This window comes from Amblyraja radiata, chromosome 5, assembly GCF_010909765.2.
Source record: "Amblyraja radiata isolate CabotCenter1 chromosome 5, sAmbRad1.1.pri, whole genome shotgun sequence".
Lineage (NCBI taxonomy): Eukaryota > Metazoa > Chordata > Chondrichthyes > Rajiformes > Rajidae > Amblyraja > Amblyraja radiata.
This window is the reverse complement of record NC_045960.1, coordinates 59,822,281-59,838,386: the sequence shown is the minus strand read 5'-3', so window position 1 is coordinate 59,838,386 and position 16,106 is coordinate 59,822,281. Positions and strand designations below refer to the sequence as shown.

General features: G+C 38.5%; 2 protein-coding genes across 3 annotated transcripts in view; one reads left to right on the top strand and one right to left on the bottom strand.

Moving 5' to 3' along the window:
• The window catches only part of runx2 (RUNX family transcription factor 2), a 156,610-nt gene that overhangs the window by 36,592 nt on the left and 103,912 nt on the right, over positions 1 to 16,106 (top strand). The gene's annotated exons all lie outside the window — the stretch shown is intronic.
• Positions 1 to 16,106, bottom strand: part of supt3h (SPT3 homolog, SAGA and STAGA complex component) — a 380,516-nt gene that overhangs the window by 344,931 nt on the left and 19,479 nt on the right. For both annotated transcript variants that reach the window (XM_033021335.1, XM_033021336.1), the window contains exon 2: positions 13,669 to 13,778. In XM_033021335.1, coding sequence (XP_032877226.1) covers positions 13,669 to 13,778 — 110 coding nt within the window. The remainder of the gene's footprint in view (positions 1 to 13,668; positions 13,779 to 16,106) is intronic.

The following is a 16,106-nucleotide window of genomic DNA, read 5'->3' as shown; positions in this document are numbered from 1 at the left end:
ATATAATCACAATTTTAATTAACAATATAATGTTAGAAATGCATAACATAGTGGTCAGCATTTTGAAGAGAAAGATCCTAAAACTCATCTCAACCCATCACCAGACGACAAATCATTTCCCTCAGCAGTCAATTGATCTGTTGTGCATTTCTAGTTTCATTTCATATTTTTTTAACACACGCAAATTTATATAATTTGCAGTCCATCTGGACAATATTATCGGACATTGAGAAAAGTATCTAACATTGCATATATGGGTGATTAATGAAATTGAGATAAAATGCCATAATAGTAATATCAATTTTACATTTTACATTCAAATTTCACAGTAAAACTCAAATTAATCCATAGCCAACAGCTCTAACTTTCTTCTGTCTGAGCAAATTTAATACAACAGTCACTGTCGACACAGACAAATTCCAGTTAATGTACAGGGTTTGCTGTATATTTACAGTCTGTTGTATAAAAAAAATCTCTCAATTAATGATTCATTACATTCAATGCTTTTAGCATCTGAAATTTCATGCCTCTTCATTTTAATAAAGAACAGTTTCACAACCTCAAATTGACTCATCTTCAGTGAAAGCTCTCGAGTTATCTTCAGTAATCTACACTCAGTACTTGGCCTTCAAACTGAACTTGATAGGGAGATTTGTTAAGTTACAAACTGTTACCCTCAACTGATTCTGAATCATCATGGTGAGACAATAGTGCAGCTGTTTGGTACACAGGGAAAAAGACCAAGCTTATGCATTTCACCCATGCTGCTTTCTCCAGGGACATTGCAGACCATTACAGCTCTTCATTGTTTTAGAAACTTTATTGACGGTTTTGGTTCTTATTTTGGTCAGATCCTTTAAAAAAAACTAAACTTTTGTTTGAAGAATTAAAAGATGATTCACTAATCACAGAAACTCCAGCTTTAGCAAATTGCCGATATCTTTTTACTTGCACGAGTGAAAAATGAATGAAACTAAAATATGCACTGGACATAAAATACATTAAACAATAATAGTGTTATTTTGGAATTCGCACAATGCAATGGGACCTAATGTTTAACAATAAACCCTTAAAAATCTTCATGTAATAGTAACTCACTGTTGAAAAGGGAAAATAAAAACTAATGCTATTTTCAACAACAGCCCATTAATTGTTGTGTAGATATATCATGACAAACTACAGTTTTTCTTGTATATTTCATGACTGCAATTCCAAGATGTTACAATGTACCTAGCAACAGAATTTGGTAAAATATATCCTTTGTTTGATTTGCAAATAACTAGCACACAATCACAGCATTTATTTGGGAAAGCTAATAGAATGTTATCACTTATTTCTGGGAAATTAACTACAAAAGTAAGGAGGTAATGCTTCAGTTGTTTGAGCACTCACCAGACTACATTTGGAATACTGTATATGGTATGAATCTCCCTGTATAAAAAAGGCAATGAATGCCTTGCAAGTAATTCAGAGAAGGCCCATTGGACTAATACTGTGTTTCCTTAATAAATGAGGCAGGATTAGACGAGTTACACTTGTACCTGCTACTGTTTGTATCTGCTTGTAACTGGTGCTGATCCCAGCATGTCAAATGGAATAAATCCTTACCGATGAAGCTGTGCAAAAACTGAATATCTATGAGGTAGCAGCAAATTTGTATTCCACAAAATCACTAACCTCATGCCCTGGTGTATTCAACGTACAGGAGGGTTCGGCGTTACCATGATCAGAAATTTAACTATCAGCCAAATTATATACAGTGGCAACAAGTACCTGTCATAAGCTTGGTATTCCATGCCAAGCTTCTCAATTGACCTCCTTTGACTTCCAGAAAATGCACGACAGGAGTGTAATAGTAAACATTCCATTTGCCAGATTAAAAGTAGCTTTATACCCTCAAGAAACTAAACATTGTCCTGGTTATAACGGCCTGCTTGATAGGCAGTCCGTCCATCACTTTAAATGGTCACTCCCTCCAACAACAATGTGGAATATTCAATTACCGTAAATTGTCAAGGCAGCTTTGACAGCACCTCACATTCCTTAACTTCTGTCACCCTGAAGGCAAATGGACAACAAGGGCATGGAAACTCCACACATCCAAGTTCCCCTCCAAGGCACACAATATCCTGTTCATTTGTAACCCATAATCATGGTGCTCCCCATTTAATATCATTGTGGAAGTACCTTCACCAAAATTGCTGTAGCAGGTCAAAGCAGCAGCTCATCGCTTCCTCAAGATACTGAAGCATTGTCAGAACCCATATCTTATAAATACAAACGAATTTAAAAAAACTACCAATAAACCAATCAAATGTAAATTTCACTTTGGAAAATATCATTTGTGCTTTCCTGAATCACGCCACCTTATTTGGACAGTTTAAACAATATTCAAGCTTCAAAGACTTCAGACGTCCCACTAGTTAATATAAGGAAACTGTTGCATATACATGATTGTGTGACAGGCAACCAGTCTGGTGACATAGTTAACAGAAGTGAGGGAGCAAAGATTAGTAAACTTCAAAGTCTTCCATGTATACAACCTACGACCAAGAATCTGAAACTGTTGTCTCTACACAGCTATGCCTTTTTTTAGAGTATATCAAAAAGGATTTGCTGTCTAATTTTGAGAAATTGTATTGTGAAAATATTTCTTCTACTGACATTTAGTACTGTTCTGTCAGTGAGCACTCTTTGTTCACCACATTTTCTCTTTATACTTCTGAAGAATGAGAACACCAGATAAGGCCAGACAAACATTTTCTGGTGCTTTAATACATTGCCTGATGTTTTAGAATTCTTCAAAGTGTCCACTTTTTGGGGATGTCTGTTTAAAAACATCTCAGACAGCATGTTCTTGCATCACTTGAACGTTAATGTCCTTCACCTCCTACTCCGTTCTCTAATAATGTCCTTCTTCCCCCTCCATCCCATACTTAAGGAAATGACTCATGCTGTGGTGAGGTTTCCTCATCAACCAGATAGCCTTCAGCCGAGTAACTCTTCTGCGCGAATGTAGTCTCTGAAGTGGAGTAGGAGTTGCAATCATGATCATACCCAAATTTAGTTGTGTCCTCATTCAACACATGTTCACAATACAAAAATGACAAAAGTAATCAGAAGAAAATAAACTGATGACAGAAAATGTAAAAAGGGAACTTTCAGATTGATATGTCTCACGAACCAAATCACGCACCTAATTTACCTAATGTGGCTAGAACAGGACTCATTAGGTATGACTATGGCAAATCAAATTCCTTGTATGTTGCAAAACATACTTGGCTAATAAAGTATGATTATGATTGCTTTCACTTGAAATAATTCGCTTTTTCTCTATTTGCTCACTTTACTGCACATCACTCTTTCACAAAATAATTAAATACAAGAGGAAGAACTAAAAAATAAACCAGCATGCAGGTTATTTCCTTGCAATGAAATAAAATTGAGAGGCCCAAAATGACATTGGATGTTTGGTTCTATATTTCATTAAGTTTCTCACTCTAATTTTACACGTACATGGTCAAATCATTACTATGGATTTCCTCCTGCAGATAACTATCTCAGATCAAGCCATCAACATTCACAAAGGACAGGCAATAAATCTATTTAAACTGAGATCAAGTTATATAAACATAAATGTATTAAAGGATCAAAAGAGAAACACCATAAATTTGCAATCAAACCAGACTTCAGATTTTCACTATACCTTCATTTTAACAATAACTTTTATGCCACAATAATTGTTAATGTCTTGAGATGATGTTACTATCACACAATACTCTTATTCTGAATAGACTCTGAAACACACACAAAACACTTAGAAATACTTCTCAAATCCAAATTTCAAAATGGTTAGCCAACAGGTCAACTATTCAACTCACAGTTGTTTGTTTTTAAATTAAATGTTTCTTTGCAGTATACTTTTCAAAGCTGGAATGTAAAATGATATTATGTAAAGAACAGCATGGTTAATTAAATGTTAAACTGTCACATTTCCATAGGATGAAGTGGACATGCTATGACTAAATGTTGTAGCTATGCTACATCAGAAATTTAGTGGGTCATATTTTTTAATCAAGTTCATATGGAACATGTTCCCTTCCAAATGACTGAAAGCAAGGTTTTAAACAAAGATAAGACATCCCAATTGCACTTGAGTGTCAAATACCTTCATTTCAATGAAACCATTCAGCCACAGTAGCATTATTAAAAAATAGTTGCTTATTGCTATTTGTAAGACTGATTTACAGCAGGTACAGAGCTTAAAATCATGCATTTAAAAAGTACTAATAAAAATTACAAAGATCATGAACATTTAAAATTGATTCTCGATTTTATAATTTACAGTGGATAGCAAGAACAGTAGCTTGCATTTAAATATTTTAAACACAAGAACATCCATTACATTTTAAACAATGTCTTTAGATTGGCAATGAACGTTTAACAACATTCCCTTTGCATTTTATTGTACATATTTTTGGGGAACTTAATGTTAAGCAATTAATTTCAGGTTCCTAAATGATCTATCTTCAAGTGTCAAATTCTTACATACTAACTCCATACTAAAACAAAAATAGCCCAGCATATCTTCATGCACTATTTTGCTGTGGTTATCTTTTGATTAGCAATTACATTAATTTTAGTTCTCAAATGCTCCTATCTTAAAATATGACAACTTGTGCATTACATTGTGTTCTTCAAGCATAGATTCCAAAAATATCAGCTTTGGAGATTCACTGCAAGACTTGGAATAATACTGAATTTATTATTTCTAAAAATAAATGTATCATTTTGCCAACTGTACAAGAATATAAGGGGCAACATTTCCAAAGTTCTGTTTCTAAACAATATCATTCATCTTAACAATCATATGATAGTAACCATCAAATTCCACTTCCTTAAGCATAATTATTTTCTCAAGAATGTTTCTCAACTAAATGTTGTTCTTCCATTACTCCTTTTGTTCATTTTTCCTGTGTGAATTAATTATCTGACATTGGAGGCATTCCCTGCTATTTTGATGCACCTTTGGTGATTACTTAGTTCCTCTGAAATTCACCCTCACATTAACCCTAGCCACTCTGCTATCTTTTCCATTCATGGGAAGGAAGGGAAATATTCATTTTAAAAGACTCTTTCAAGGCATCTTTAAGTTCATTACTTTCTTTTGAACTTCTGGTGGCTATAATAATATAGAAAAAACTGATACCACCTTATGTATAGTAAGTTCCTACAACAGCAGTCTTCTTTCAGTTTTAGTGATGCTCACAGAGGGATTAAAACTGGTCAGGGAACCAAAGACAATTTCCCTGCCTTTCTTCCAAACAATGGTATGCCATGTTATGTACCCAACTGAGAGTCAAGTCAAGTCAAGTTCATTTCTATAGCACATTTAAAAACAATTCTCGTTGACCAAAGTGCTTTACATTGGTGCAGATAGTAACATGCTACAAACAGTGGTACATAGATCAACAATACATACATAGATACATACATACAGCACTCCCTCAGAGGACCTCAAAAAAGGCTTGAGAGTAGAAATAAGTTTTAAGTCTAGACTTAAATGAGTCGATGGAGGGGACAGTTCTGATGGGAAGAGGGATGCTGCTCCATAGTCTAGGAGCTGCAACCGCAAAAGCGCGGTCGCCCCTGAGCTTATGCCTAGACCGCGGGATGGTCACTAACCCCAAGTCGGCCGATCTGAGGGACCTGGAGGTGGTATGGTGGGTAAGCAGATTTTTGATGTAGGTGGGGGCAAGCCCGTTAAGGGCTCTGTATACATAAAGAAGGAGCTTGAACCGCACAGGGAGCCAGTGGAGAGAGGCCAGAATCGGGATGATGTGGTCCCTTTTTGGGTGCCCGTCAGGAGTCTTGCTGCAGCGTTTTGGACCAATTGCAGGTGGAACAGGGATGATTGGCTGATACCAGTGTAAAGGGAGTTGTAGTAATCAAGGCGGGGGGAGATAAATGAGTGGATGATCTTTTCGAGGTCGTCAAATTGGAGGAATTGTTTTATTTTAGCTATCGTCCGAAGCTGGAAGAAGCTAGCTTTTACCACGGCATCGACTTGTTTGTCAAATTTCATTGCGGAGTCCAATATCACGGCAACGGCAATTGAGTAATGGAGTAAGGCTTCCAAGTCTGCTATCGTTTTGATTGCGTCCGAGGGGTCGAGTAGGATGACCTCAGACTTACTCTAATTTTGTTGGAGGAAGTTCTGGGCCATCCAACACTTTATATGGATAAGGCTGAATAGATTAGATCAGTTGTTGGGCTTCAGGGGGAGATAGAGTTGTGTATCGTCTGCATAACAGTGGAAGGAAATGCCGTGCCTTTGAATGACTTGGCCTAAGCGAGTACATGCTTTAATATGTATAGCAATAGTCACCCCTCAGTGCATTTGAATGTCTGCCTATATTGTTGTACTCAGTTTCTGGAGTGAACTTGACACAAGATCGAGCAACTCAGACACAAGAATGTGCCAAACGAGTCATAGCTGATAATCCATGAAACTGGGAAGAATCATTTCAACTTCCCATGTCTTTTCTTTCCTGTCGCATGCAGACTAGAAGAGATCTTGAACAATGGGAGAGCACCATCTTACTAAGGTTAGCACTAATTGCTACGCAGAGTGATTTGAAAGGAATTTAATCCTTTATATTTGATAGTGTGGTTTCATTGTTATTTTATGTTATGTTATAAAACATCAAAATATGCAAAGAAAATTCCCCTAGCTATATATTATGTTTAAAAATGCAAGCAGACATCTGCACATACTAAAGAATGGAAACAATTACATTCATACAAATGATTTCTTAATCAACCTTCAGATCAAGTTATTATTTGAGAGGATACCAAACAATAAATCTAAACTGAGTAAAGGGAGGAAAGGATTTGCTTGGAGGAGAGAATCGTGATGCTAAAAAAAAAATATAGGACATGTGTAAAGATCACAACAGGACAGTGTGGAAAAAAACCCATGGTCTCCTTCACAAACCTCTCAGAACACTTTCTCTTTTTTTCTGACAACAGATTTTTCAAATTTAACATTTAACCTGGGCAATGATCACACCCTCCCACTATCCAAATACAGTGTTGATTTGTATAGGAAAGAACTGCAGATGCTGGTTTAATTCGAAGATAGACACAAAATGCTGGAGAAGTCTGAAGAAGGGTCTCAACCCAAAACGTCACCCATTCCTTCTCTCCAAAGATGCTGCCTGCCTCGCTGAGTTATTCCAATAAATTGTGTCTATCCTACAGGGTTTATTTATTATTTGACTCCATAACCTGATTAAATTTCTAAATGTCATTGTGACAAAAACATTTGATCGTTGTTTCATGCTGTATAACTGACTCAACGCATTTTAAATCATTCTCAAAACAATCTGCTACATTTGAAAATTACAATGCCTCCATATGGTTGCATATGAAGTACAGAATGTATGGTACAAGGAGTTACATGATTAACCAACTGTTTTCTAGTTTAATTATTGTTATTATTTTAATGGTGATTCATATGCACATGGCTTGTAAATTAGTCGTAAAAGTTATTTTATTTTAGAACCCAAGTTGTAAATTCAAAACAAATTTATTTCCATGTAAGAAATTTTTGCAAGGTGTGCTGTGTTAAAATGAGCTGCAACCAACACATGCAGTTGAAACAAATTTAATTAATTTATTAGCAAATTAGACAATTTGGATTATTTGTTATGAGGTAGCCAGGACCAAGATATGCAAATAAATAACTAGTTCTTTTGATCCGGTTAGTTGACAAAAATATTGACTAATATTATTAGAATAAGATAATGAGAGTGTTTATGCCCATAAGGAAGACATTGTCTCCACTTCAAATCTGTAATACCAGTTTCTGGTGTAGGTTTTGTATTCCGGTGATGAATTTTAACCTGTAATGTTTCAGCTAATTAATCTCGGCACACCCATAATTCCGGATGTCGGAACAGTTTAAGGTAAGAGTAAAGCAACAAATCAGAAGCAGTGAATAACTGACACCAATTTTTAAACTGCTCAGGATAAGACATACAACATAACTAAGGTTCTCCACATGTTCATCATCCTCAAAAAGAACTTGAAAATCTATAGCAGGTCTTGATACCTCAACAATATTAATGGCCAGAAGAGGGAAATATATATAGCCACGTAATCTCCACAGATAGATCACAGCACACCTCTCCACAGATGCTGTATGACTGACTAAGTTACTGGGCATCATTTTCCTCAAGAATCCAGCATCTGCAGTTCCTCGTGTTTCCAGGATCTCAATCAACTGGGAAAGTGGGCAACAGAATAGCAGATGGAATTCAAGCCAAGTATGAAGTATTGCATTTTGGGCAGTTGAACCAGAACAGGATATACAATGAATGACAGAACCCTGGGACGAGAGAGACAAAGGGCTGAAAGTGCATAGTTCCCCACAAGTGGAGACAAAGTAGCAAATGGCATGCTTGCCTTAATCAGACCAGACTCTGAGTGCAACAGTCTGAACAGTCATGTTACAGCTATACAAGATGTATAGATGTACAGCACCTGGAATACTGTGTGCAGTTCTAGTTGCCATTCAATAGGAAATATGTGATTAAGCTAAAGAGGGTGCAGGAAAGATTCACAAGAATGTTGCGAGGACTTAATAGTTATAAGAACTGGCTGGGATTACCTTGAGCAAGGGAGATAGAGATGGGGCATAGAAAAGGTGGATGATCAGTCTTATTTCTCAGAGTAGTGGAGACTACTAACTGGAGGGCATAGGTTTAAGGTAAAAGGGGAAAGATTTAAAGGGGAGCCGAAGGGCATGTTTCCACATGTTGGTGGGTATAAGGAACAAACAGCCAGAGGGAATGGTATAGGCAGTACAATTACAGCATTTAAATGATATTTGGCCATGTTCATCGATAGGAAGAATATTGAGGGGTATGGGCCAAATCCAGTCAAGTAGGATTATCCCAGGAAAGGAACTTTGGTTGACATTAACGAGTTGGGTAAGAGGACTTTTCTCTGTGCTGGATAACTTGGCAAAAAAATTCCAGTGAACTCCATAGCAATGCATAAATATGAAAACATGAAACTGTTCATTACAATTATACTATAATTATACTTTACAATACCCTGTACTAAAATTATTCAGAGGCACAAGAGACTGCAGATGATGGGATTTGTAGCAAAAAATGAGAGCAGCTCGAGGAACACATTGGGTCAGACTGCATTTGTGGAGTGAAATAGATAGTCGGCATTTTGGGTCGAGGCCCTTTAAATGGACCAAAAGCGTGGAGAGGAAGTAGCCAGAATGAAGAGGTGAGGAGGGGAAAGGAGGACAGAGCTAACAAGTGATAGATGGGTACAGATGAGGATGGCTGATTGCCAAGTAAATGTCACGTGGGGAAGGGAAAGGTAATAGCAGGTTGGAGATAAGTGGAGAACAAAAGAAGCAGGTTGCGGGATTTGATCGCAACATGAAAATTTGAATTGAATGAGGAGGAACATGGTTAATGGGAAAACAGAAGGGGGGGAGGGGGTTGAGAACGTGGGATCCACTGGGAGGAGTGTATGGCGGGGCAGGAGGGGGGAGGGGGAGAGAAACAACCAGGGTGATAAGGGGATGTGAATAAGATGGTAAAAACTGAGTGGGAGAGGACAATGGTAGATACGAGGAGAAAGAAAGGGTTAGAGGGGGTGCAAGTTACTTGAAATTGGAGAATTCAACATTCATGCCATAGACTACCCAAGTCGGTTGTGAGGAACAACACCTCATAACTTCCATTAGTCTGGACATCTGTCAGTCCAGCATTATGAAAATCCCATAATTAAAAGAGTTACTCTTATGTGGTTTAAGCAAGTACCATATTGATTTTTTTAAAGCACTGCATGTCGAAAACTGCAATAATTTACACATAGCAATGCTATTATACATTTCTATATTCACATGCTTTCAGCCAAAGCAGAGATTTAATTTTTGAAGTGCACCGATGCTTATTCTGCAGATTAACCTTCAAATTCTTACAGAATATTCTTAATGCCACATAATGTAAGTATATTTCCATATGTAGTTAATGATTTAAAGTATAGGCTATGATAGTCAATATATTGCTTATCTGTTGCTAGCAACTGAATTCTTAGAAAATTCTGATTTTAAATTAAAATAACAGTATTTAAAATTAAATACCAGTATTTGCAGGTTTTTTTTAAATCAAATCTGCAATAGTTAAACGTTTTTAATCCATTACAAACACTCTTGCTCTATTTCAACTTACCATAAGCCTTTTTCTTTCCTGTCATGCATGCGTACAAGTGATCTCAATTAAAGACCTCCAAGAAGGCATGAGAAATCAGGCAGACGTTGTAACCAAATAGAACAGGAAACCATTATTTTTGTTAATGCACTGACAAACCTGTCAGCCCAAATACAGTACTGAGCTGCCAAAACTAACTTTGATCTTTCATTTTAACAGAGATTTATTTTGGTGGTTTATCCCTCCGTGCCTGTTATGAGCCTCTTTTTGTGTGCAGTACAATATCGGCTTCACCATTATCGGATGTACAATCAATGAGGTCCATCTGTGCCAGTTCGAGCCACCGGTGTTGATTACATCGGTACAGTGAAATAATAGAGCCATTGCTATGCTCTCTGTTGTCATGGTCAAATAAAATCAAAAGTGAAGACAAACTTTAAAAAACAGTCAATTAGATACTTATGTACCTTTCAGAAAATAAATCTTCAGTTTAGGTCACAACATTATGAGCCAAAATGTTAGTAATTCAGAGCAAACTATAACTGATTCAATAAAAATGGTGAGCCAATATTACCTTTGGCATCTGCACGTGTAAAATTACAATGGAATAATCAAAGGAAAAATCCTGATATTCAGACCGAGAGTATTCTGTCACAAGTAAAGGGGAAACACAAGAAACTGCAGATGCTGGTTTACCAAAAAAACAAAATCAGCAAGTCAAGTAGCATCTCTGGTGGAAATAGATAGGTGATGATTTGGTCCAGGACCCTACTTCATGGTTTGGTTCAGGATTTGGTTCAGGACCCTACTTCAGACTGTAATAGATGAGAGAAAGCCGGAAGAGGGGTGGGGACAGGACAAAGCCAACATTTGATAGTTGGAAACAGGTGAGGAGGATTTTGATAGGCATATAGGTAGACAAAGGCAAGAGATGAAGAGGAGACAAAAGGGTTTAACAGAAGAGGTGTGAATAGTGAAGCCAGAGGAAGAAATATAGGTGGAAGAGGACAGGGATAAGGGGCAGGGGAGCAAGATAGAGGAAGAGATGGATGCGCATCTTGGGTGGGGGGGGGTGGAATTGTCAGGTAGGAATAGTTAACTAAAATTGGAGAATTTAATGTTCATACTGATGGGTTGAATGATTCACAAGCAGAATATAGGGTGCTGTTTTCCTCCAGTTTCCTCAATCTGCCTGTTGCATCACTCTGGCAATGGAGGCGGCCCAGTGCAGGAAGGTCAGTATGAGATTGGGAATAGGAGGTAAAATGGTTACCAGTCAGCAGGCCTAGGAAGATCAAACACAATTATTTGGCGAAACAATTGCCTAGTCTTCGCTTGATGTAAATAAGGCCACATCGGGAACACCGGATGCTGTAGACAAGGTGAGAGGAGGTGCATGTGAACCTCTGCCTCACCCGGAAGACCTGCTGGCATCCCTGGTTGGATGTGAGGGAAGAGGTGTAGTGACATGTGTTACATCACCTGTGGCTGCAGAGGAAAGTAGCTGGAGAGAGGGTGGTTTAGATGAGAATGGATAAGTGAACCAAGGAATTGTAGATGGGGTGATCTTACCAAAATGCAGAAGAGGTGAGGATAGGAAGATGTGACTGGTGGTGAGATCATGTTGAGGGTGGGGGAAATGTGTAAAAAATTATGCGTTGGATAGAGCGGCTTGTGGGGAGAAATCCAAGGACAGGGGAATGTCCTTGTTCTGCTCTTTCACCCAGACAGAACAAGAATCGTGTTCTACTGGTCCTTACCTTTCACCCCACCAGTCTCTGTATCAAACACATCATTCGCCTACATTTCATCCACATTCATTTGATCCTACCAGGGACCCCAGCAGCCCTTCCGGGTGAGACGGTACAACTCCTCCAATTTCATCTACTGCATTTAGGGCTCCTGATGTGACCTCCTTTACATCAGCGAGATGAAGACTATGCTAGGCAACAATTGTGCCGAACACTTGCATTCTCAATACGCCTGTTGGATCACCCAATTGCTGACCATTTTAACTATCCTTCCCTTTCCCATTATAACCTTTGTCCTGGGCCTCCTTGATTGCTCGACTGTGGCCACATGTAAACTGGAGTAACAGATCTCGTATCCCGGTTGTGTTGTTTACAACCAAATGGTAAGAACGCTGAATTCTCTAATTTTAGGTAACAATTTCCCTCTTTTCCCCTTCTTGCGTGTGCTCGATCCAGGTGCACACCCATTTTGTCACTATCTAGCGTCCTTTCCCTTTCTAGCCATCCCATACCACCTCTTATGCCTTCCTCTGGCTTCACATTTCACTCTTCTTCTCTCCAATCTTACACCCTTTTACCTTATTTTCATCTCTATCCTTTGTCCACACATCTGCCTATCAAAATCCCTGTCATCTCTGCCCACCTATCACTTGCCAGGCGTTGTCCCACCCCCCATCTCTTTTCCAGATTTCTCGCTACTGCAATCAGTCTGAAGAAGTGTCCCGACCCAAAACGTCATCTATCCATGTCCTCCATAGATGCTGCCTGACCCACTGAATTACTTCAGCATTTTGGTGGGTTTTTCAAGCAAAGGGGACTTCGGAAAGAAAGAGACAATCCAAAAGATAGTTTCCGCTGGCATAGAAACAAAACTGAGAAAAAGAACATCAAAATGCTGTGATTCTGTCTCTGTTTGTTTCATTTTATCATTTCTTACACTGGTACTTTTCAACGAATATTGTGGCTGTTTTAAAATTAACCCCTTCATTAAACAACTAAAACTACAATCATGTATAAAGGGTAAGGTGCGCAATCTTCAAGTGATTCATTTGTTGCAATTTTTACATTCCATTTCCTTCTTCGATTCAAATATTTTCACATTACATTTAACCTCTATTAAACATTGAAATGGAAATCTAAATTTTCAACACCCATCTTGTATTGAAGCTTATACCTTCATACAGAAGAATGCTCACTCATCAGTATAGCTCAACCTTATATGCTCTATTGGAGGCATATTTAATGATAACCTGCTTCATTGGAACATATTCTGTCAATTACCTTCCAAAAGCAAAGATCATCAATTTATTAACCAGCATCTGCAGGTCTGTTTCTTCAAAAATGAAATTACTGATTTTGCTCAAATTTACCTTGATGAATTAATCACATTTGGCTTAAGGTAACTATGAAGTTTGCATGCAGACAAACTCTGAGGATCCAGACATCACATGCCAATTTGCTCTATTTGGATAAATATCAATGTTTTACACTGATAATTAAATATGCAAAATGCAGATACTGTATTTGCATGTTAATCTGTGAGACAGACTAACAATGCAACAAAATGACAGACAAAATCAAAATTAATGTTATTTGTTGTATACTGATGTTCCTTTGTGTGGCTGAACTTGGGCTGAATACCATGAAAATGCTTTACACGTTTGTTTACTTACATCATGGTCTGAAGTTCTGCAACAAAGCTGTTTGACTTTGCCGATCCCTTCCCACTGCTCGACGCAGTGTTCCCTCCAGCTGACATGGGACTGGCTGCATTACTGCTCATCTAAAAAAACACAAAATCAATAGAAACTAGAAGGTATGCTTCCTAAAGTGGCTGCATCTATATACTGTTGAAACGGGTAGGGCAAATTGACTAAACAGTTTTAAAAAAGCTTGCAGGATCCCGAGTCTCATATATAGAGGTACTGAGTATAAGAGCAAGGTAGTCATGAAATACCATTATAAAATATTAGTTCAGGCACAGGTGGAGTGTTGTGTCCAGTTCCAGGTAACAATCATAAAGAAAAGCTGCAGAGACTGTGTAGAGATTTAACAAAACGAGGAACATGGATGGATTGGAGAGAGTAAGGTTATTTTCCTTAGAATAAAAGAATCCAGAGGGATTTATTTATTATATATTTATTATATATTTAAAAATCATGAAGTGTCTCAAAATAGAGGAGAGGGTGTGGTTATTGCCACTGTTGAAAGGCATAAGACCACAGGTTGAAGTAGAAACAAGGAACCGCAGATGCGGGTTTACAAAAAAGACACAAAGTGCTGGAGTAACTCAGCAGGTGAGGCAGCATCTCTGGAGAACATGGATAGGTGACGTTTCAGGCCTGAAGGGTCCTGACCCAAAACATCACCTAGCCTTTTCTCCAGAGATGCTACCTCGCCTGCTGAGTTATTCCAGCACTCTGCATCATAGGAAGTAGATAAAATGGCAGTTAGACCTTTTGAGGATGAGACAGAGGAATTGATAATGGGAAGCAAGGAACAACAACAATTTGAATATATTGTGTCTTTCTTCAGATTAGAAAACACAAAGCAACATTAGAACGTCTATCCGCTAACTGGTTAGCACGCAACAAAGGTTTTTCACTGTACCTCAGTACACATGACAATAAACTAAACTAAACTAAAGTCTGAATGTTAAAGTGAATCTGTAACATAAAAGAATAATAATCAGTATTTAAGAGATTTGATGCAAACCAATGGGATGAAAGACTGGCCGGTCCACTGGCCAGATGGCCCGCACATTAGGGTCTTTAGAATATCTGCAAAAATAATTAATGCATTGACTGTGATCTTACGAAATTTTCTGGAAATAATTTTGTAAGAAATTATTGGAAAAATGCTGGAATCCATGATTAAAATAGTCAGATATTTAGAATCAAAGACTCAGCACAGGCCCTCCAAGTTATGAATGGCCAACTTATGGACACCCTATACAAACAGACAAGCTCCCATCAATATTACTAACTTCAAATAAAATCCAGTTTTGAAAAAGCTATTTACATGTAACTGTAACTAAACATATTTTGAGACATCAATGTCTCTTAAGGCATTTAAGGGAGTTGCTTTGAAAACTGACAATAATCATTTTGATTGATATATGAAATTATTCTTTATTAAATATAACAATCACTAATAAATCAAGAATCTCTCAATTCCTCCTTAATAATATCCATTGACGGCATCCACAGCCTTCTGTGGCAATGAATTCCTCAGATTCACCACCCTCTGACAAAAGAAATTCCTCCTCATCTCCTTTCTAAATGTATGTCCTTTTATTCTGAGGCTATGGCCTCAGGTTCTAGATTTACCCACTATTCTCTCCACATCCACTCCATCCAGGCCATTCACTATTCAGTAAGTTTCAAAGAGGTTTCCCTTCATCCTTCTAAACACCAGCAAGTACAGCCCCACTGGAATCAAATGCTCATCATATGTTAACCCATTCACTCCTGGCATCATTCTCGTAAACCACCTCTGGGCCCTCTCCAACGCCAGCACATTCTTCCTCGGATATGGGGCCCAAATCTGCTCACAATACTCCAAATGCGGTCTGACCAGTGACCGACATCCACTATAAACCCACTGACTCCCATGGCTATCTGGACTACACTTCTTCCCACCCTGCTTCCTGTAAGGACTCCATCCCCTACTCCCAATTCCTCCGTCTATGCTGCATCTGCACCCAGGATGAGGTGTTCCACACCAGGGCATCGGAGATGTCCTCATTCTTCAGGGAACGGGGGTTCCCCTCTTCTGCCATAGATGAGGCTCTCACCAGGGTCTCTTCTATACCCCGTGACTCTGCTCTCACTCCCCATACCCCCACTCATAACAAGGGCAGAGTCCCCCTTGTCCTCACCTTCCACCCTACCAGCCATCACATACAAGAAATAATCCTCCGACATTTTCGCCACCTTCAACGTGATCCCACCACTTGCCACATCTTCCCATCTCCTCCGCTGTCTGCTTTCCGCAGAGACCGCTCCCTCCGTAACTCCCTGGTCAATTCGTCCCTTCCCACCCGAACCACCCCCTTGACTCCATTCAAGGACCCAAGCAGTCTTTCCAGGTGCAGCAGAGGTTCACCTGC